We start from the raw sequence: 23,548 nt of genomic DNA, 5'->3' as shown, positions 1-23,548 counted from the left end.
ACTGATAATCTGATGCTGTCAATTATCAGGCGCACTATGAATATAACAGTAATGAAACAAGGGAGCACATCCATCAACACATGCTGTGTTTGTTAAAGGACATAAGTGTGGCACTACAGCATTGCACATTATTGTAATAGGATGCAAACATGGGGATATTGTCTAAACAATAAATTGCTTTGCCTAAATCGAGACAAGATATGCATAGGTGGCTTAAGAGTGATGCATTCTTATTGAATGACTGGAAATTATTGAGCAGAAGTCATTTGCTGCTCAGAAACCAGTCATTTGCTGCTCAGCCGTGGCTCTCCTGCAGTATAATCATTTGCAACTGTCCCCGATTGCATTGGCCTTTCTACGACGAGACTCCAATAAGGGTTATTATTCCTTATGTTCGAACAAAAATGAATGTTTGACAATATCACATAGTGAATTCTCAAATCGAATATGAAAACAAATAGCAAAACTATTTGATTCGTATTTGAAATTTCAAAATACTTGATACCCCCTTGTATAACGAAAACCACTAGCAAGAAAACATCATCAATTGCATGCATGTCCCTGACATTATATATAACTGTTCAAGAAAACTGAAGAGGTGCTAAAACATGCAGAATGGGTATAGATGTTTTACAAATTTTTGTCGGTGTTGAAGAAAAAAAAAAGTTTCTTTACTACTCACTTCACAGGCTCCTTGCTGAGTTGTTTATAGTTCATACCTCTTTCTAATGTGGAACCAGGGACATGGGCCTGGTGATCCAGGGCATTGAGCCTGGTGGCCGGATAGACCGAGATGGCCGGCTGCGGGTCGGTGACACCATTGTGGAAGTGAATGGCCGGAGCCTCCTGAATCTGAGCTTCCAGGCTGCGCAACAAGTGTTCAAGGTGAGCACATGCAGGGAACCAGCTCCTCGATCTTCGTTGCCTAGAAGAATAGGAGATAGCAGCCAGTCAAAATAGAGATTTATGCCAGAGAGTGTTTGTCACATTGCAATGATGGTGAAGAAACAGTCGGTAGCCAAACTGTAAGTCACTAATCTAGCTCTTTATTGGGCAAATTTGTGCCCAGAAAAAAAAAAAAAAAAAAAACAAGTAATGTTCAAAACACTAAATCTAGTTAGACTTTCGCTATAGAATCAGCAACAACATTGAAGAAAGTTCCAATGCATGTGGGTGGGTCTTATGCCAAGCGATAACTTTCTAACAGTGGTTAGCCGATAAAAAACAGTCGTCGGAAAAAGATAAATAACGCACATGTGTCACTATAACCACTGTAGATGGAAAGGGCACGTAGGGGCAGCTAGGGCGGAGAGAAAAAAAAAAAGAGTTTAGAGTTAAACACATGTTAACATGGCGTTTGAAATGTGCCATCAGAAAAGAAAAAAAATAGCATAGGAATTCTTGACGGCATAAAGGCAAATATTGCAGAGCTTCTCAAGTTATTCGCTGTCACAGGGACATGCATATGGTACAAGGGCTTAGGCTGCTTCTAAAAGCAGTGCTTTAGATCAAATGCATGACAGGCCCCCCATCACAGTTACCCTGCTGGGCATTCTTGCACTTTTCTGTTCTTTTTCTTTTTTCTTATTTAAGCGGTAGAGGGGTGTCAAGCTGCACAAAGGGCACAGCAAAAATGGAACATGGTATTTGAATAGGAAAGTCGAAAAAATGTTTGACCTGATATGCATATCGGCATCAGGAGTCCAAAGTTTACTTGTAGTGAGTAGATACTACTTATTACCGACTGTGCTGAAAAAAAAAAAGAAAAAACAGGTCAAGAACATAAAAACTTATAAGCTCTACAAACTTCCAATGATGTAGTCACAGTTCGATGCCAGTGTTTTTTAATAAGTGAGCATGTTAACTCCTGTTATTGTTGCATGACTGCTGCTATTACTTTTTCAAAAATTATATTCTGTTGCTTTACTGTCTCTCATGGAGCACAGAAACCAACTTTTTTTTTTTTTTTGCTCAGTGTTGCAGCTGTCATGCTGTTTCTCATATATATTAGTTATTTCGCATTAAGCTTCCTGTTCCTCGACCTCTATCTTGAACATGAATATACTTCACATGTGAAAGCAAACATTCCTGCAGCAGGTTCTTCTAAGGGACCAACATGCTGTTTTCTTATTCTGCTTAATTCAATAGAAACAGATGCTTTGCGTGTTCAAGCTGTTTCTTCTCTGTCATGTTGCAGGAGGCACTGCAGTCCCCAGAAATCTGCCTGCACCTGTCGCGGCGGAGGCCAACACATTCAGGTTCCTCTCCTATGTCGTCACCTCCTCCTCCTCTGCCCCTGTCACTGCCTCCATCGTTATCATCAACACTAAGTGGCAGTGATGTGGGGTCTTCTCTAACATCCTCAACGCAAAGTCCACCCAAGCGGCCTCCCCCACCTCCATCTTCCTTCCGCAAAGAGACAGCTGAAGGGCTCAACAACGGCTCCGTCAATGGTCTCGTTGAGGGAGAAGAGAGGAGTGAGTATGGTTTTCAAAGTCGCAGCACAAGCTTCTTATGAAGCACTAGTGAATTATCCCTGAAGTTAAACAGTGCTTACAAAATATTAGACTGATTTCCTGACAAGTTTGTACTATGCCACTGCAGCCATAAGGCATGTCAATAGTAGTCGTAGTGGGTTGAAGGACAACTGTGGTGAGTATAAAGAGACTTCACATAGGAGGGGCAATGTGGAGCCCCACCCCTAGCTTCCTAAATTTTGCAGGAAAAATCTACACTGGCATTCTCCTCGAAAGTCCACTAAATGTTTCCTTGAACCCAAGTACAAAAGGAAAGGAGAATGCTTAGCAACCAGCAGGGCCATTGCATGTACACTTGGAATGCGGTGAAATCGGTCTACTGAGTTTTCAGTGTCACTTGTGTGGCTGGGTACTTCTAGCCTGTGTTCTATACCGCTAATACCATGTAGCATTGTGGAAGCTGCTGCTGGCATCATATAACTTAAAGCTGAATTGGTGAAGCTAGCCATACAAAAAAAAAAGTCGCATTTTCGCGCGAAGCATCAATTGCGGTAGCAAATTAGTAGACAGCTATACGGAGTAGGGATAGTAGTTTGATCGCCTGCATAAACTTGGACACATTCGCTTACTAACTGAATTAACAAGCGTAGTGTCAGCGCGCACAAGCAAACATGAATAGATCACACTCGATGACTGCAGACAACCACTGTCAAAACGCTGGCGCGAACGAGCGCGGCTGCCGCAGCAAGCAAAGGTTCGTGCGGTAGTATATCGCTTCAACGGAAACAGAGCAGCGAAAGCACAGCGCATACAAAGGTCAGAGCCGTCTGGAGATCGCTTTCAAGATATGGTGCGCAGGGACAGCCCGCGCTGCGTTGCAGATTGCTTTAGCTCCGCGAGCAGTAGCCACGTACTAAGCAAAACGCACCCTCCCGTCTCCGTCGCCTCCTCTCCGTTCCTCACGTGAACGAAAACCATGCACTTCTGGCCGCCTTCCTCTCTAGCGTGCGCGAGGTTAAGCTGCGGTTGCTGGCTCACCCTCGCACGTTTTCACTCGCACACACAACGCATGGCGCGCGGCGACGATTTTATCGCCGTTGGACTTTATACGGAACATCACAGCGACGACAACGGCGACGGCAAAAATGCACTTGGAGTGTCCATATAATTGCCATCGCAATAAAAGCAGTCTGCAGCTGGCTGATAGTTCGGTTGTCACATTATTGGCTGTCTTGATGGGCCTGAACACATGTACAGTGCTCATTGATTGAAACGCGATAGCTGTAGTGCATGGCTGCTGGCACTTTTTGTGCCACTGGTTGGTGCTGGGGATACCGAACTGATGCATTGTGGTGTACAATGAAAGCGAGAGCCTCTGGGATACATTGTGGTGGTGCAAACAGCGCTGGCTGCCAGGTGGTCTGATTATCACGTTTCAATTGCTGAGCGCTGTACCAAAACTTTGAACATTTATTTTCTGCAGACATCTTGAATTTCTTTTCTGATTGGCCGACAGAAGGTTCAGCATCCACAGTTCTGCTCAATATTATTGAGATTGGGAATAATCATTGATGACATTTTTTACCTTATTGGCAGTGGTGGAGATATTAAGGAAGTTCAGCATATATGAAATTGTGGGCTTGATTATTGGTTATTTTAACTTTTTAATTGAAGCAAGATAATTCATTACAAGTATTATAGTTCCTAGCAGTTATTCTCTAGTATTACCTAGTAATACTAGGCAAATAGTATTGCATAGGTTTTCCATGAACTGTGCAGCTTATTAAAGAATTTGACTTTTCTTAGTTTGCCTTACAGAGAATAAGATTAATAATAATAAGAGATAAGAACAATGGAGAATTCACAACTTGCGTCAGCTAGGGTGCAACAGAGCCAAGCCATGGCTAACGTCATACTACATTTGATTGTGCTATTTCAAGCTTCAGATACTCAAGTCCTACTATTAGGAGCAAGCTGTTTGTCATCGTGCCTGTGGTTTCATTTGTTCCTGATTCTCACACGAATCCCTCCCCTTCTGAAGTGTTAAATACGCGTTTCGGAGATAGAGGAAAACTGGAACAGCGGTTACTTAACGAAAACATTTTTTTAGGTAAAAGTAAGACGGGGAGACTGGAATGCAGCGTCTCGCTTGGTGCATAATTGAAATCTGAGGAAACTGAAAAGGACAGCTTTGGTTTCCTTTGTTTGTTTTTTCTTCGTTGTACATCATGCAGTCATTCCTTTTATTTATTTATTTGCTGCTTACCTACCTTCTATTCACTCTCCACATCCCAGGTGGTCTCAACAGTAAGGTGGCAACAGTGACACCAACAAAAAAGCTTCCACCGCCTCCACCTAACGCCGCTGCCAATGGACGGTCAACCAGTTCATGCCTGAATGTGGCCAACACGCGTAAGATCGGCCGCAAAGTGCACATCAAGTTGGTCAAGGGGCCCGAAGGTTTGGGCTTCAGTGTCACGACACGGGACAACCCTGCCGGTGGGAACTGCCCCATCTACATCAAGAACATCTTGCCTCGAGGAGCAGCCATTGATGATGGCCGGCTAAGGCCAGGTGACCGGTTACTTGAGGTGAGGAAAAGTGCATGGAAACACTGACCAGCACTTTTGGATCTGACTGTGTTAGGTCACGTCTCTTAGGAGCCATTAAAAGTTTAGTAGTTCCCCCAGGCTTTGCAGCATGTCTCATAAGAGACAATTCAGTAGAACCTTGTTGATACAATCCTGTTTCGTTCAATTTACCGGTACCAAAGTTCGCGACTGAGAACACAAAAAATGACCCAATACAGTTACACTTCTTTTTTACCGGTCAATACGTTCCCGGAAAGCACAATCTTTCGGCACCAATGTTCAGTATTATTGCCAAACTGCGATTGTGTGATATGTTTTCTGGCCGCTAGATCTCATGTAAACAAGAAAAGGTGCGGGGCTCGCATGATAGAGACCGGAAGATGCCCGCAGCAGCAGCTTCTCCTCAGTACCCACTCACCCGTGTCGTGTGGAAATGCCGCCACACACTCCGGTTCCTGTTCCGGCACCAGCAAATCTCCTTGCGGGTCATTGCATGTTTACATTCACAGCTGTCGCCAACCCATTGTGATAAATAAGCATTTTCACCTACCTGCTTTACAACGCGTTTGATGCATAGCACTGTTGGAAGCGCACTGCACGCTTTTAATAGACTAGAACCCAAGCTAACTTTGCACTGCCTGCCGAACCCAAGCTCACTTCGCGCCGCCTGCAGCAAGGAACGGTGGCACAAAGCGAGCATCGTAATTCGCTCTGGCGGCATCGTGGCATCATATTACGGTGATTTCATTTCGGTTTCCCATCGGCATCTCGAACGACAATGCGTGTCGCAGGTTGCTTGGGCCGCAAGGGCTCAATGCACATCGGCGTATCGTGCCGCAACGATTTTCACTGAGTAAATATGTCAAAACTTCCCACCAAAATGCTTCGCCTGAAAAAGCTGCTCACCCAGGCCGAATTCAAGAGGCACAAACGTAAGCTTGCTGAGGCCACAAAAAACGACAACACGCATCTCAGGCTGCTCACGCCCCACCAGATCGGTGGGCGCCTCGTCGTTTGGTGCTGTAATGATTGAAGCAAAACCTTGCATTACGTAGATGTGAACTACAGTCGAGTGTGGCAAAACATTTAGTGACTGCGGATCTTACATTTACCCAGTTAAGACATTTCTTCTTGCGTTTTTTTTTTCCAAAACGTATGAACGAGGTTCTGCTGTATACAGTGGACGCTCCTTACAATGAGCCATAATAATCCAGCATAACAATCCAGCAGATTCGTTATATCCGAAGTCTGCATTATCCAAAATAAGGGTCACGGTATGGTGTTACATGGCGGAACTTCGCATATACCGCTGTCTAAATTAAAACATTTCGATTAGCGATTCAAGTTATTTGAATGTTCACTGTGCAATTTGTATTCGTATATTTGAGTATTCGCGCACCGCTAATTGCGAGTTCTTCAGTTCTGTGATGGAATGTATATAGCTATACATATCCTCACAATCGTTTTTGGCAGATATAGTTGTGGCTGAAGCAGCCTTCTCAGTCACAAAGATGATCGGCTGGATAATACGTAACAAGTTGCTACCTTTCACTCATCGATGCTTTTTTTTGTGAACACCAAGGAGTTTTCTCGAGCTCAGTCTTTTATGTGGCATCATGCTAACTTTATGTGAGAACATTGTACGACGTTTTGCTTTTGCTAACAGAACAGATGGGAATTCACATTTTAACATTTTCTTTTTAGGTGAATGGTGTAGAAATGACAGGTCGGTCACAAACGGATGCTGTCACAATCTTGAGAAATGCGCCACCTGGCAGCACTGTGGAACTGGTAGTCTCTAGGCAGGAACCGGATCCTTCACCTAGCCCTGGCCTTCCACGGGAAATTGTGAGTGCTGCTATATACCGTGCTCACTCCCTGTTTCAAATAAATAATTCATTGAAGTTGTGCAAGTGTTGTACCCTCCATCTGTGTATGATAGTCATGTCACACCAAAGTGGTGGTTGCTTATTGACTTAATATGGTTGCTATGGTTTCTACCTGAATAAAAATGGAGCCCCTCATTTCCCCTTATTCATTGGCTGCTGGCTTCATATGGCCACAGTATTATGTATACCAGAATGGAAGGCAATTGCCGATAGCTGCAGATTTATGTTTGGAAATACTATAAGGAAATACTATAAGAAAGGAAGAAAATGTTAAGGACCAGTCCATTTTCGAAAGGGAACAAGAAACCCTGAAGGCAATCATTCAATAGTAGTACAGTTGAACCCACTTGTAACGATCCCATATATAACAATCTATCGGTTAGAACGACCACATTTCAGTGCACTTACGATTCCCCCCCCCTATGGAAACTGCTTCCAGATATAACGAATGTTCTTTAAATTGGCATACTGCTAGAATGAACGCTTTGAATCCGGTCACGGAAAAAAGAGAGCACACGTGAAGTGCCAAAGCACGGAAGCGCGACCAAACTAAGCACACGGCGGTGCTCACTCGACTCCAGTCCAACCGCGACGATGATACGGCCTGATACGGTTCGGCGGCGCTTCGTTTACATGTTGTCAATTGCTGATGACGGTTCGCGGTGATGTTTTACCTTTCGAACATTGCTTTTTCGCACAAAGCGACATAGATAACGTAATTTTATGGCTCTTGTGTGGCTGATGTGCAGTCATAATGCTGAGACCATGATGTCCGAGACCTTTGCAGAATGGCTGCATGCCGCAGAAGCTTGGTGCAGAATCGCACCAGGAACAAAATGACACTGAAAATATGGTTTTCGGACCAAAGTGCTGCCGAATTGTAACTGCTAACGCCAGCTTCAGTGCGGTTAACTTTTGAGCGTTTTTAAGGGCGAGTCCATATATAACGAACTACTGATGTAACGACCACTTTTCGCGGAACTATTGAGTTCGTTATAAGCGGTTTCGACTGTATGTCACTGCTCATAATTGTAGGTAGTGCTTTCATCTGGACTCATTACCCATCATAGCCACATTCTCAAGATTCGCTTTCCGCCTATATCAAAAGACAGCGTGTAGTAAAGATGGTAGCTATGGCTTACCAAGTGGTGTCAGAATTTGTCGTGCCGAGGGAATGTGGCTCACAAGATCGCATTTGGCCATGATTATAGGCAGAGGCATCTATTGATCTTGGTTGGATTTATTGGCCAAGCCCTCTAGTTAGTAGTGCAGACATTTGTAGTCAGAGAGTCTACCTACTTGAACAGTTATGGCAGCTTAATTCTTTTCTCTGTTTGCTGGAGCCAAACAGAGAGTTGTGCCGCAACAGTATGGTGGGAGTTAAAATTGACAGCAAAGATCTGTATTGCGTGGTAAGACTTTCAGCTTTTCATTTTAGCTAGAATCTGTGCAAGCACACAAGTTTCACTGAGTCTTTCAAAGAGGGTTTGAGAATGTGAACTTACTGCATTTCATCAGAGAGTTGTTCCTTGACTTCCTTGTCTGAACTGAACGTCTTGTTGTGCAGCCTCCTGAAAAGGCTGGCGATGAAGTTGGCATTTTCCCCTGGCGTCAAAAGGAAATCCTGACACTTGACATTCCACTCAACGACACGGGTTCAGCTGGTCTTGGCGTAAGTGTCAAGGGCAAGACGTCGACTGGCGCCAGCTCCCCTGTTGACCTGGGCATCTTCGTCAAATCGGTGATCCACGGCGGTGCTGCGTCTAAGGTTGGCTTTGTACAACTACTGTTCTTTGCATTGTAAATGAGTCATCAAGAATTGCGGTGCAAATGTCACAGCGCTAAAAATCTAGAAAATACGGGAAAAGAATCTACAGGAAAATTGAAGTGAGCTAGTAGCCCCATTAGCTAGCTAGCTTTACCTCATTATGTAAAACAGTAAATCTTTAACAGTGCTCTTAATCAACACATTGGCCTACTTCTGTGCACGAGACATCAAGGGAAACATGCACTTTCATTATACCATTAGTTTCCACTTCAAAAAAAAACTTTTGCTGAATGCAAGCACTTTATTGTGGAAAAGTGTAGCGGGCTGTTAAAATTTCATTTGGCTATAGTAGGCAGGAACATCATGTTATCATTTATTTACTGCTTTTAGTATTCTTACTTGCTTTCTAGTTCACTTTGTTAACACGCCTTTCCTGTTTGGTTCTTTATTGCTAGATGCTTTATTTTCTTATGCCCACATTATAAGAAGTGACATTTTTTTGTCACTTTCCAGGATGGGCGCTTGCGCACTAATGATCAGCTACTCAACATCAATGGGATCTCACTCCTGGGCATGACGAACAGCCAAGCCATGGAGACACTACGGCGTGCCATGACTCAAGGCGAGGGGCCTAACCCAAATGCCATCACCCTCACCATAGCTCGTAGGGTGCCCTCACAAGACGTTGCTGAAAACCTCAGGTGCTGCACTTCTATCAGTATTTTTGAAGTGTCATTTGTGAGACTGAAAATGCGATAGCAGAAGCATGGAATATGTGCAGATGCTGAAGATTGTCTTATGTTTACAATGTCACACCTTTATGATTTTTCGATGACGTGCAAAAGTTACCTTAGAGATGATCATGACATTGAGGCTTGCTTTTTGATAATGGCCTGCACAGTTTGAAATTATAGCAAGAAAACACAGTAGTAATGGGTGGTTTGATGGAGGCTGTGAAAATCAAACCAATATGTCATAAAGTTAGTGCGGTTTATCACAAATTACTGTTTTTCTTTACATTTTCTGATTTGTTGAAGCGTAATTCACTGCTAGCTAATCTAATCTTCAAAAGCGTCTTCAAGGACTTCGCCTGCTGTTAAACTTTATCACTCCCTCTTTACCTTTTGTCATCAACTGGAACTTCTTGTGTAGGTTTTAGACAACACTCGTATGATGTGCAAACTTACTTCTGTGCTGCGTCATCTTCAGTGCTCAAAAACTGTGAAAATCAATATGCTTAAATGAAGGCACTGCTGTGCATTGGCGCAGGTTCGAGGAGGGATTCCTGTCCAGTGGGGACTCGTTCTCGGTGCACCTACGATCAGACTCGCTGCTCAGCTCAGACTCAACGGCCGCCTCCTCGTCTTGTGAAAACCTCTCAGTCTCAGGGGGCAGTGGTCGCACACCAGACCACTCCACAAGTGGCAACTCTGAAAACACTGTGGTCTATGTGCCTAAGCAGCCACCTCCACCACCTGTGCACGAATGTGAGGACTGCACTTCATGTATCTCATGCAACATGAGCTGATTGACTTATTCTTTTAACTGCTTTGCCCTCTTCTGCACCCATCACTCATTAATTACAATCTACAATTGGTAAAAATAGTGTGCTTCAAAATTTCTTTCATGTAGCTAACATTTGCCGCACACACTTTGCCAGATCAAACGTAATGCACATTATCCCATTTATGCCGCCGCGGGAGAAGTGCTGACGATATCGGGGTGTCTGTAGATCTCAGATTTCATAGACACATGTATAAGGTGCATACGTGAAAACCGATTACTGTATCATGTTCTCGGACTTGAGCTGATATCTAAAGGTAATCTAAAATGTAGAATGATGCACTCATGAGTAGCAGATATTGTGATAGCTGCATCATTCTATTTAACAACCGACGATGATGCTTGTTGCTCCAGGAAAGAAACGAAGAAACTTTACCCTGTTTGTGTTGTGCACTAACCTATAGCACTTTAAATGTACAAGGATGTGCATTTTTCGCTGCAAATTGTTGAAAAAAAGATATTGCACTTATGCTGGTCTGTTTTTGCTTGAATTTCACAAAAAGATTGCATTTTATGGTCCGAATCGTTCCATAGAGCATGTGGCAGAGCCATTTGCCTGGTTTTTAAAAAAGAACTACAAAATATGCATTCGTCTACAGGGAAGCTAGCTGCTGCCAAGGCTACACTAGCACTAACTTGTGTCACCACCTGTCGGCAGCTGCAAAAAGCAATTTTCCAGGAGGGTTGCCCCTTGTTTCAGAGAAGCGAGCAACACGTTTCAACCCTCCCTAAACTGCTTCACCAAGTCTTGTGCTGCCATTACGTGATGACATGGTGTTTTTCTTTCTCCCTGCACAGATGGCTATGGAAGGAATCCCGTGCTGGAGCGGCTTATGGGCCAGAGTTCTGGCACATTGCCATCCAACCTTCGCAACGAGTCATACCTACGTGCCAGTCATGACAGCTGGGCGGCTGAGCGGTACAGCCGGCACCACACGGCACCTCGCACCGCACCCAACCACCGGCCCACTCCGCTGTCACCCAACACTAGCCGGGGGTCTGCAGACACGGTGCACATAGAGGACGACTACCCATCCTCCTTGCGGGGCGAGGACACCTCTGTTCCACCCATGACACCGGTTGAAGAGGAAGCCCCAACACCCACTCTTGGTCACGATAGCAACAATCTCAATCAGAGCGAGTATGTGTCACTTCTTACTGTAAAGGCTTGCCACTCAGATTGCACGAGCATGTCCCCATGCTTTTTGTCTACACTTGTCTTTTATTTTTTTTCATTCATTGAATGAATGAGCAGGCAAACGTTGGTCAATTTGGCAATGAGAATTGATGCTGTGAAATCCGTGCAGGTTCGTTGTGCTCTCAAAGGTCAAAGGTTGAATTGTACTCTCAAAGGTTGAATGTACCCGTTTTGCTTGTAAACCACTCCCCTCTATAATGCCGTAATGGCCCTGAGGGTATGCTAAATAAATTAAATAAAAAAAAAAAGCTCAGAACTTCACATGTGGATAGGAGGAGCATACTCAGTGAAATGGACATACAGTTAAACCTCTATATAATAAAGTTAGTAAAATCTGCAATTTTATTCATTATATTGAAATTTCATTGTATTGAATTCCGATCTTGATGACACTGTTGTGTGATATCACAGATTTCATTATGGCGTCTTCTTGTGGAAAGAGTTTGTGATAGCTGCCCAAGTTGATGTTGCCTTTATTTTCAAATACACTTCAACTACATTTCTTTTAGTAGTCTCAACCAACTGTTGTTACAATGCATGATATGATTTATATTGCAGAAAATTCTTAGAATTTGATGATAATCATGCCATCCTGTCCTTCATTGCACTTTTCATTGCATACCACTTGCACTTCAATGCATACCAAACCTTTTCTCTCGGCAAAGTGATTAACCTGCTATTATGAGAAATGCAGCTTGCTAGTCTTCCTTGATTGGATATTTTACTTGAGGGTCTCATTGACGATACCAGATTTACTCACTTGCGTGACTGACTTCAGTGACTTCATGTGTTTAAAATGTCAAAGCAGAATAAACTCATCAGAGACTGCAGGTTCAATTCAAATAAGGTGTAGGTGACAGTATCTCTGATGCCACGGCTACCGTCTTGCATGCATTCAGGTTGTCCCTGGTAGACGGTGGCATCTTCTGCCGAGACGGTTTTGGCCGGCAGAGCATCTCTGAGAAAAGGCACGCCCACTTAGACGCTCGCAATACGGACACTTACAAGCGTAACAAGCGGACGCGAGAAGAACAGGAAAAGGCAAATGCTCGGCAGCAGCAGACAGAGGTCAAGAGGTCCATTTCACCCCCAACAATCAGCAATGGGTCACATCGAGATGGAGCTGATCCCCGGCGGCCTACAGGTGAGCGTGAACTGCAACTCGCACTTACTTGTGTGGTTTAGTAATGAGTGGTGAGTTGATAAGGCAGTGTGGAATAGCATTAGACGGGGAACATAGTCCAGGAGACAAGTTCTTTGATTTTCTTCTCTAGCTCTTGATCATCATTAAAGCTTTAGCTTTGTGATGCTTGAATATCTACACTGCCAGTTTGAATGGGATGAGGAACCAGACTATCAAAAAGCTTTTTTGCATACTGAAAGGGATTCAGAAGTCTTGATTTGACTAAATTTGCAATGTAATTATTTGAAAGTTTACCTAACGAAAGTTAGTTATACAGCTACAAGGTAAACACTCTTGGGACCCCACAACTTTGCTAAGATTAAAAATTGTTGATATTGTTTTTATTCAAGATATTTTCTTTCATTAGGTGTCATTTTGCAGCGTGGTCAGACATTTTATAAAAGTGAAACCACATTGTAAAATTACTTTGCTGAATACGCAAACATACAACCTCTGCGAGAAGGAACAAAAATGTGAAATAGTGACTGATACAATCTTTATTGTTTGTCTATAAGCATTCGTATAACAAAGATGGCACTCACTACTCAGCAGAAAAAGGCACAATATGTAAATGATCGTAGTGGGTGCATAATGGTCAAGTTCATTGGAAAGCTAAGAAACACAGTAACACATGTCAACTTTCTTGTCCTAACAATGGGAGCTAAGGTTAGCTGTGTCCCTTTTGATGACCAGTGCAAGGGTTGTTCAACTATTCCGGTTTTAACAAGCCCAAACTTCTACTTGTCTCTTTCAAGCACATTACCTACACTTGTGGTATTGCTTAGTTGTTTGCTTTTTCACCCCACAAGTAGTAAATGGTGTCACATGACCAGTTTCACTCGTTATTGAATGCTTTCTCTGCTGAACACCCACACAGACTCATTAAAGATTGAAGCTGCATCCCGCTAGTAACATGTGATGTCATGAGTCCCAGGTAAATTTTATGAGGATTATTCATAAAGTTTTTTATCAGGCCCATAAGTTCGGAGATTCATGCCGAGCTGGTGGCGGTGTACGGTGATCATACACCACCACCAGCTCAGCATGTATCTCTTTGGCATTGTGTCCCTTTAAATTCAGAAAGCGAATGACTGAACGTGCTTTAACCAATTTTCCCGATGGACGCTGCTATTTTTGTCTTGATTCTCTAGTGATGTTCCGTGGTACTAAAGAGAATAGAGTTTTGCTATTCTGCTAAAACTACAGAGACATGCATTCATTTTGATGACTGTCACCTGTTCTAAGTTTATGGTGCTGATAACATGAACTGTATGGATGTCCCTCATAGAATACAGGAATAGTAGCTGTCAGGAGTATAAACGTATCTATTTGATTTCAGTGGTGGCAGCATTCAATTGTTGTTGATTCTGCCCTTGTTGCACTATTGTAACAGATGCGTCACTTGTGTGATGATGCATGCATACTGAAATTTCTTTATTTTCGTGGCTTCTTGCGCAAAAAAGCACTAAATGGGAAAGAGCAGCAGAATGGCAACCTGATGCGGTCCAACTCGGCAGATTCCCTCTTGAGTCATTCCAGGTCACACGCCCCCCCTGAATCTACATGTGAGTCCCTATCTGCTTCATTTGCGTTTCCCATGACCCGCATGCCAGGTCTAGTGCTTAACTCTGGTTTTCAGCAGGTGTCATAATCAGCATGACGTGCTAACAAGGTTAACCTCAGTGTGCATGAAACCTGAGAGATAAAAGCATTAAGCTGACTCGTAATTTTTTTTACACTCAATTTATGTGCCGCTCACGGTCAGTGGTGCTAACCGCTAAGAATACAAAAAGGGAGTGTTAATTTGAACATTTGCATGCTGTGTGAATTAGTGCAGAGCAGTGTTTTTGAAAAGTTTCTAGGGTAATATACAATGCACGTACTTACTTCTCGTAATTTTGTATCGAGGCGCTTCTTTTTTACGAGCCTCACCTATCTCATCAATTTTCTCACAGTTGTCTGCCTGTCAGGTTTTTGCATTGTTGAGGCCCTTTTGGAGGGTGGCATTACTGGCAGGCATTCTGGCAGGCTTCTCTGCAGCTCTTTGCTCTCTTTCAGAGTGTTCTCTCTCTATAAAAATTTAAAGAAGTTTCTAATCTGGGTGCCTTCTTTCCTGTGTGATGTTTCCCCAACAGATCTAGTCAAATGTCAGCAAGTGAGCAAGGTGCATAGGAATCCCTTGTTCTTCTATCCAGCTTGCTGCTGTAGGTAGCCCCATCCCTCCACTCTCAATTTGCCTGAACAGCTCTACACGGCTGCAGATAGCGCCAATTCTGCGGCACCTCACACGCACCCGCAACGCTGCACCCTCCACACCCTCACCCTCCGCAATCCTGCAGCTGTTAAAAAAAGAAGCTTGGCTTGATTTACCTGCGGCATTGCTTTTTTCTCTCTCTAACATATTTATTTTCCTTTATCATGCTTGGCACTTAACTTCGCAAGAATTATAGTACATGAACAATATCTCTTTAAAAATACTCTGCCTGAGTAGTTGGTTGACCTGCAAGAAAAGGCATACCAGTGCAAAGTGAGACATCACAGAGCGAGAAAACGGCCAAGCTTTCTTTCCTGCAGTGCACAGTTGGCCAAATTATGCAAGCTAGGGCATAATAAAAATGGTGTGTAAGCACCATTCTTACAGTGGCAGCACAAGCTTTTATGCAATAATTACAACAGCAAGGAATGCCAAAAATCTATCAGCATTTGAGCAGTTTAGAGCAGTTATCGTTGTGGGGAAGCCAGCTTAATAGATTTCAACAGCATCCATTACAACTGGCTTACGCATCAACCGAAGCCTAGAACACATATGTATTTTATGCGCATTCACACAAAGGTTAAAGAAACCACATTGCAGCCTTGAGTCGGGAGTGGAAAAAAAAAGGAACTGCATTTCACTACCAAAGAGTGATCCAGAAGTAATGAACTACATAATTAATTAATACCTCTATATCACACTTTCGGCTTGTAATGCTTAGCTTTTATGTGAATTTTATAGCTAAGCTGTTATCGCAACTATATACGGTGGAAAATGCCTACTCCAATTATTGATGAAAAGGTGTTGAGAGAACCATTGGAGCTAGTGGAATGGAATTCGGAGGGGACATTGGGATGTCGAAGATGATGTGTGGGCAAAAGTGTGTGGGATAATCATGTGCATTGTGGGACATTACTTAGTTCTGTAAATTGCGCTTTGGAGTTCTGCAGGGCATTATTCAATGAAGTGTTGTTTCAGGACAATTGAGTGTATCTAAATAAAACTTGGTAGGAACAAAGTGTGTCTCAGGAGAAACACAGAGACATTTTGAAGTCATAGGAGCTTTAGGGGTGGCATAGAAAATTATAAAATTTGGGCATTCTTCCTGATGCTTTCCAGGATTCTAAAACATTTGCTCTTTGCTAGCTAGTTTGCTTATAGAGATTAAGCTTTGGAGAAATAAAATGTCCATAGGGAAGAATATGCCTTTCAAAGACTATTAATATGACTTTCAAAGCTGTAACTATATTGGGGAACCATAGTAAATTTCCAAAGCATGCTCTTCCAAAGAACACTTTTTTGAGCAGTCAGCTAAGTCTTAGAATTGTTGCTGTAAGCAAACAACTCAGCATTTTTGCTTGCAAATCTGCACACGCATAAAGAGACCTTTTATGCATAGGATCAACCATGTGTTGTTTCTTTCCAAATTGAGAAATATTAATTTCATAGCATTAAGTTATAAAAGGATGCGTGTTCAAGGTCACAAGTGCTGGCATAACATCTGTGCGATGCATGGAGGCAGTGATTAGGCAGTGCAAGTATTTCAAGAAAATTCCACAGGAAGCAGAAATTTCTCTTTTGCTGAAAAATGAAGCGTATAACAGAGGAGGCTTTAAGAAGCACACCGGGCACTGCAGCCTCTTTCTCTCAAATTCTGCTTCACTGGAATTTGGGCTGTGATTCTGAAAGATCTCGCAATTTGGTGTGTACATCTACACATAACTTAGACCTCAGGTGATGACTAGACTAGCTGTAAGTAAAGCCCATCATGTCTGTTCTTGCGCTGTGGTTTGCCTCATATTTTGCCAGTATGTCTTTGTTAACCATCTCCTTAATTGAGCTAAGACAGCATGTTGTCAGGCAACAGTAGAGATTCTTAGGTTAATTCAACATATTCTGAAATTGGACCCACTGAAGAGTGGATGATAAAAATAAAAGCATGAACATCTGCAGCGCTACTCTTGGCTGAATGTGATCTCACAAAGCATGATAGTATTTACTTACTAGCTAAACTACCAACATTTTTGGAGTGCTTCAGTTTCAGAGTAATCAGGCTAGTCTCTGGAAATGCACTACTGTACCAGTATCTTTTAAGTAAAACATTGCCTAACTGGTTGAAAAGGCCACTTGAAGAAAAATGACAGTTTTAACTTCACAGTAGGTATAGCATCACTTTTTTTTAATTACAATCCCCTCTTAGCACGTTCATGTTTTTTGTTCGTTTTTTGCCAACTTGGATGTACTCTTACTGTAATTTTCTCACCATACTCTTGATTGTGATTTCTCTTGTGGTCGGCACTGCTTTATAACAAGTTTATATTTATTGTAGGCTTTGTTGTACTGCTTTGTGTTCGTGTCTCTCTCAAAATTGGAGTACAGTGGCACAGCTTGAAGCACTTTCTTTTTGCATGATTGACCTCTGCACTCTGACATATTGCTACTTGGTCTTACATAAACACTGTGAATGTGCTGGTTTGTCCTTTGGTTATGTCTGTTATGTTGCCTGGCATTAATACAATTGGAATGTGTGTGTTGCATGCATTGAACTCACGGACATGTAAAGATACGACCAAGTTGTTAAACGTCACTTTGCTGTACAGAAGTTTTTCTAACCTTGTTATCTTTGTGTATTTGATGATCAGTGAAAATGTGTGAAACGGTATCTCTGTGTTTCAATAAGTAATATCTTTAGAACCTTTCCACTGAGTTCGCACATTTCGTAGTGTCTCCTAAGCCCACCCATCTGGTTCATGGGAATTATGCGTCATATTAAGCATAAGTGAAGTGCTCATCATGCTTCTGTGGGTTCCTATACTATCACTGCAAGAACTGTAAATACAGCACAGCTCATTATTAGGTTTTTGGGCTTCATAACTTTAGGAACATGCAGTGCATCCTTTCTTAGCTTGGTATTTCAGAAAACTTGGGATAGTATTTGGAGACAATTCATCAGAAATAGGCTGTGTTACATTTTTTGCATGGCGTCCTTAGCTGTGCCTTAGTGGCATTAAGGCTAGTAAGCTACTGGACGTAACATTATGACTTGCATTAGACAAAGCCACCAAACACAAGAGGCAGCAAAGAAAGCGTTCTTAGTGCATTGCGCTGGTGAGCATGAGGTCGCTGTTTCGACCCCGGCCATGGTGGCCACATTCCGAGGCAAGCAGCATGCAAAAATGCTCGTGTACCATGCATTGGGTGCACATTAAAGAACTCCAGGTAGGTCAAAATTAATCTGCAGGCTCCCACTACAGTGTGCCTCATGATCAGATTGTGGTTCGACCTTTCTTGTTGCTGAAAAGTGCTAAGACCACACATGCTACGTTCAGATTGCAGTCAGATTTAAACATGTTCATCTTAAAAGGAGATTATTTGCAATACACTATCATAATGCTTGCTTAGAGTGAGCCTACAATTTTCCTTTAAAAGCAAATTTTTTGGAGTTCTCAGGCTTGACACAATATACATAAAGACGTTTGATGTTAGGGGAGAATTAGATGTTATACAAAAATTAAGGGCCATGCTTACTAAATTTACATGACATATACTGAGGGGAGTGTTATGGCAGAAATAGGAGGTGTTATTAGTGTTCTTTGCAGCAGGTAGTGTTGTCAAGATTTCATAAAGATTTTGTAGCTTATGCAATATAGAAGGACTTCAAGAAGGTGACACTACAGTTTTCATCTGGGAATAACACAAGAAAAACTGTGCAGCTTTCTCAATTCTGCGCATTTGAATAGCAATTCATCCTTTTCCCACCAAGAGCAAGAGAAACATTTTTAATACTGTGCAAACAGCAGTAGTATGTTCTCTTTTCACCCACTTGTCATTCTTTTGGCATGTCATCCAAAGCATGAGCTCGTGGTTTTTTTTTTTTTTTTTTTTTTTTTTTTTAAGGCATTTAGAAAAAGTTACTGGTAAATTGTACTGGTGAGCTGTAACTGATAAGTTAAGTAGTACAGGCAAGCTCTGTAACAAAGAAGCAAGGCACTAGAGAAGGCACTGTTGTGCCCTTTATCCACAAGTTCAGGCACAACTTTCCTAATTGTCATATATTTAGTTTAGCAAGGTGTGCATGCTAAAAAAACTAGGTGATCCACAAGAGAAGCTTATGGAACATTCCTGGGAACAAGATGCAGACAGGTATAAGGTGGCTGCTGCTTTCGAAAAATGTTGACTGATAAGGTTAACTGGGTATTTGTACACACAGTAGTCAGAACAAAAGAAACCTGATGTGACATTATTGCCTGGGTTTATTACCTATCTGGTTTTCATTGCGGCAATGTCAAATAATTACCCAAATGTTGTCATCAGTCAACTTTTGCTGGAAGTGCCACCTTTGTGCGTTAATCTCTGCCTGCATATTTTTTCAAGCATGTCCCACAAGTAAAGCATTGCTCTGCCTGCACTATCCTTTTGCACAGAATTGTGCCTGCAGCACATAGATACCATCCATCATTGTCATTTGTCGCTATAAGTGAACTGTGTGCATACTGCATCGTGCTGTTTTGTATGCCAAGCTTTCTAATTCCATCCACAATGCCGCAGTTATGGTGAATGGCGACTCGCCAAGCACTGATGCCAGCTGCCACACGACCAACACAACCGTGACCAAGAGCAACCACAGCGGCAGTGGCAATGGCACAGCGCAGCTTGTCGGTCCTTCGTTGGGCATGCGCAAGTCGAGCAGCCTCGAGAGTCTCCAGACACTCATGGTTCAGGGGCCAGATGGCACCATTGTGGCTTCCACGTCACAGAATCCACGGCAAGAGCGTGGTGCCAGAGGTTGCAATGAGAGCTTCCGTGCGGCAGTGGATCGTTCTTATGATGGACCAAGCAACACGGGGGCGCAGAATTCTGCCGACCAGATGGAGACACGTAAGTGCACACTAGATGACGATTATTACATATAATGGCATCGCCGTTGAGATGGGGTGGTGCCTGTGTGAGGCACTTACGTGCTACCACATCATAATCTAGCATTACACCTATCTCTGTTATTCTAAAAAATACCTGTGCCTGTGATGGTCCAGTCCCCATCTTTTCCCTGCTTTTTTCTTTTAACACTCTAATGGTCCTTGCTTATCCCCACCACTGACCATTTAATGAGTTGAGCTCGAGGTCGTGGGTTCGATTCCAGTCATGGCGGAAGCATTTCAAGTCAGGCAAAATGCAAGAACGCTTGTGTGCTTAGGTTTAAATGCATGTTAAAGAACTCCAGGACACTAAAAATTGATCAGGAGTCTCCCACTACAGTGTGCCTCATAACCAGATTGTGGTTTTGGCCTTTGAAACCCCAGAACTTAATTTATCGTTGCCACTATTCCCCTAGCCACCCACAAGATTTGTGTGTGCCAGCTTATCCACCTTCAACATGCATCTTGCGTGGATTATGATGCTGAAAGGTTGTCAGTGGGCCAGAAAGACAGCAGTAACAGTAGCGATAGCACTATGCTGAATGTGTCAGATACCTGCTGGATAGTAGTTTATAGGAATTATAATGAGCTGCAATATCTGAAATTACACTAATGGGCCAAGCCTCAGATCGGGAGCCTTTTTCTTTAGATTTTGCGTTCAGTCATCACTCATCTCTACATTACAGTAGTTCTTCAATTATTAAGCTGCTTCTGCAGTCACGTATATGCTTTACACACAGTAACAGTACACGATTTCATAACTGTATGAAGTTATGTTTTAGAGCATTTCAAGGGCATAAGTATAGCCAGAATTGCTATTAGAATTTCATTTATGAATGTTCATTTGAAGATGCCATGAAGCCTTGGGGTAGTGTGGTTTTCTGATGAACATACACTCTTGCTATGTGTAGGTTTAGTTATATTTGGTGTGCTTTTGAGCATAAAATGTGGAACTGCTTTGCTTCTTGGCTGCAGTGGAGGAGGAAAAGGAGAGTGAGACGGGCAGTGCAACAAGTGCCGAGCATAGAGGCGGCTGCCCACTGCATTCGGTCACAGTGCCATTGGATGCCCGTGAAGCTGCTGCCTATGCCAGCAAGGATACAGCTTCCTCTAAGCCAACACAGCGAAAGAAAGGGTTGCTCAAAGGCCTTGGCAGCGTGTTCAGGTACGTGGTGCTCAATGTTTGAGCCACTGGTAACAATTTACAGTAGGCAAACAGGTACACTTCGGTACTGCACTTTTCGTGGCATGTGTATTTTAGTGGTTGAGAAAAAGCTGGTGGCGGGATCTTCCATTGGGCAAGCAGGAAAATGTTTGCTGCTTTAATAGTAGCAGCTGACGGCTTATCCAACATAAAGGTGTCACTCTTTCATCATCTGCACTTTGATGGCTCAGAGATATTGACATGTTTATGGAAGACAGACCACAGTTCATGTTCACTCTGTGCCCACGCTAACTTATACTGACAATCCATAATGTCTGCTGTGAACGAAGATAGCTGCATGTGGTGTGGTGTGCGCTTCAACACTGCTCTCTAGAAAGGGCTCTGGAGTAGCAAGACAGCAAGTGTCATGACAATTTCTGCACTTTATAGAAAATGCAGGCTTGGCGTCTTATTGGTCTTGTAACAAGCTTGATGTGTGTATAGAGGCACATGGGTAGGGAAATTGCTGGCAGACTCAGCTAAGTATAAAGCCACCTGGATTGTTTCCTCCTGCATTGTATTGTAGACTCATCTGTAGATTGTATGAAAGTGAAGGCAACATGGAAATTTCCAGAGGGGTGTTTCGTTGAGGCTGTGTCATGTTTCATAAACTTCCGGGTACACTGCAATAAGAGTAGTGAGTAGAGTGTTTCACCATTGACACCATTCGTTGTTCTTTTTTCAAGCTTCTAAGCATATCCTTGGCCCTCCCTTGCAAGTTGGGTATAATCACAATTTGAGCCATTGTGCATCATTTATCACGTTTGTTCTAACCTGAATATTCACTAATGTGATATGCTTCAGTGGCAGCAAATGTTGACTCTGGGGACGTGTCTTGGGGGGGCTTAGTAGGTTTGGCAAGAACCGCAAGACAATTCCAGAGCCAGGCTCCAAGCTCTCCCGGGAAGAACTTGAGCAAGAGGCAGAGCGTCTGCGAGCTAGGCAAGCAGCGCGTGATGAGCAAGAGCGTATTCAAGAGCAATACAGGAAGCTGCTGGAGCAGCAGCAGCAACAGCAGCAGCAGCAAGAGCAACAGCAGCAGCAGCGACAGCAGCAGCACATGCAGCCTTCCCACCAGCCACCATTGCCACCCCTGCCAACGCAGCAGCAACAGCAGTATCAGCAGCACCAGCACAATCACTTTCAAAATCAGGTGGGTGTGCACGGAGTATCAAAAGTTAAAAATGGGGATAGACAGCTAAGTTATCCACAGTGCAATCAACATGACTGTGAAGCCACATTTTAATAATTGACCACCTCCACCACTTGAGAGCCGGAGGCCAACCAAACGCTTTATTTTAAAAACGCACAAACGACTGAACATGTACCGTATTTACTCGAATCTAACGCGCACTTTTTTTCCGATCAAACTGGTCTTAAAATTGCGCGCGCGTTAGAATCGAGTACGACCCTAAATCTGCGTTACCGTAAATAAAGCCGTCGGCATTTCAAAATGGCCACCTCACACGTGCGTCAAGCCTAGCTACTCTCTAGCCTAGCTATCGTAGCTTCCTCCGTGTGCTGCAGTACAAGTGCTTAGGCAATAGTCTACCGTCTGTCTTCACGTTCTCTGCGTCTGCTCTATCAGCATGAAGTACCGAGTTCATCATGATGCCGCATTTAAAAGGAAAGTGATCATGTGTGCGGAGACGGACGGAAATCAGGCCGCATCACGGGCGTTCGAAGAATATGAAACTTGCGTGCGGGACTGGCGCAAACACAAGGAGCGAATTTTCGCCAGCAAAGCAATGCGGAACGATTTCAGTGGACTGAAGCAGGACGTAATCTGCGACGATCCACTTCGGCGATACGATCGCCTTGGTCCAATCTTGCAAGCAATCTGTTACGGGGAAAATCCGCTGCGCGCCGTGTTTTCGCCGTGTTGAAGCGAGAGGCATGCTAGCACGAAGGTCAATTCGCTCGCCGCACTTCGTCACTCCAGCATTTTGTCAGTTTGGTCAACGAGTGAGATGGTGTTCATGTTTGCTTGTGCGCGCGCAACACCGTGCTTGTTAATTTATTTAGGAAGCGAATGTTTGCAAGTTTGTACGGCCGATAAAACTGCTATCCTTACTTTGTATAGCGATCTACTAATTTGCTATCGCATTCGATACTTCGCCTTTCGGGTGAAACTGTGACTTTTTTATTCATAGCAACTTCAGTGCATCGGGAGGAAATCTGTTTTTCCAAATGACAGAAAGTTGTATTGCTGTTTGAAAGCATGAGGTGCGCGGTACTGTAAAAACTTTTTTTTTTTTTTTTTTGTCGTCACGGAAAACTGGTGCGTGTTACAATCGAGGGCGCGTTAGAATCGAGTAAATACGGTATATAGACGTGAAATGTGACTATGATGATTATGTTCATGTGAAAGCGATTAAGTCTACACTTGGTGTTCACGTAATAAATGATGGAGTTTAGCATTCCGTTCAGCTCTGGGAGAAACTGTAGTGGATGGATGAAAAACCTTATTAGAGTCCTATAGAGCGCGCGCTAGCGCGCAGCGGG

General features: G+C 43.2%; 1 protein-coding gene across 10 annotated transcripts in view; it reads left to right on the top strand.

The window, feature by feature from the left end:
* Positions 1 to 23,548, top strand: part of LOC119442320 (partitioning defective 3 homolog) — a 214,448-nt gene that overhangs the window by 172,909 nt on the left and 17,991 nt on the right. For 7 of the 10 annotated variants that reach the window (XM_049662045.1, XM_049662052.1, XM_049662050.1 and 4 more), the window contains exons 8-21: positions 741 to 885; positions 2,198 to 2,477; positions 4,773 to 5,068; positions 6,773 to 6,916; positions 8,525 to 8,725; positions 9,239 to 9,426; positions 9,995 to 10,212; positions 11,087 to 11,429; positions 12,386 to 12,630; positions 14,133 to 14,234; positions 14,805 to 14,873; positions 19,472 to 19,801; positions 20,815 to 21,004; positions 21,893 to 22,196. In XM_049662045.1, coding sequence (XP_049518002.1) covers positions 741 to 885; positions 2,198 to 2,477; positions 4,773 to 5,068; positions 6,773 to 6,916; positions 8,525 to 8,725; positions 9,239 to 9,426; positions 9,995 to 10,212; positions 11,087 to 11,429; positions 12,386 to 12,630; positions 14,133 to 14,234; positions 14,805 to 14,873; positions 19,472 to 19,801; positions 20,815 to 21,004; positions 21,893 to 22,196 — 3,055 coding nt within the window. The remainder of the gene's footprint in view (positions 1 to 740; positions 886 to 2,197; positions 2,478 to 4,772; positions 5,069 to 6,772; positions 6,917 to 8,524; positions 8,726 to 9,238; positions 9,427 to 9,994; positions 10,213 to 11,086; positions 11,430 to 12,385; positions 12,631 to 14,132; positions 14,235 to 14,804; positions 14,874 to 19,471; positions 19,802 to 20,814; positions 21,005 to 21,892; positions 22,197 to 23,548) is intronic. The other 3 variants (XM_049662046.1, XM_049662048.1, XM_049662051.1) reach the window with 3 other exon arrangements.

Source organism: Dermacentor silvarum, chromosome 2, assembly GCF_013339745.2.
Source record: "Dermacentor silvarum isolate Dsil-2018 chromosome 2, BIME_Dsil_1.4, whole genome shotgun sequence".
NCBI lineage: Eukaryota > Metazoa > Arthropoda > Arachnida > Ixodida > Ixodidae > Dermacentor > Dermacentor silvarum.
The sequence above is the reverse complement of the archived record's forward strand: the minus strand, read 5'-3'. Positions and strand labels throughout refer to the sequence as shown.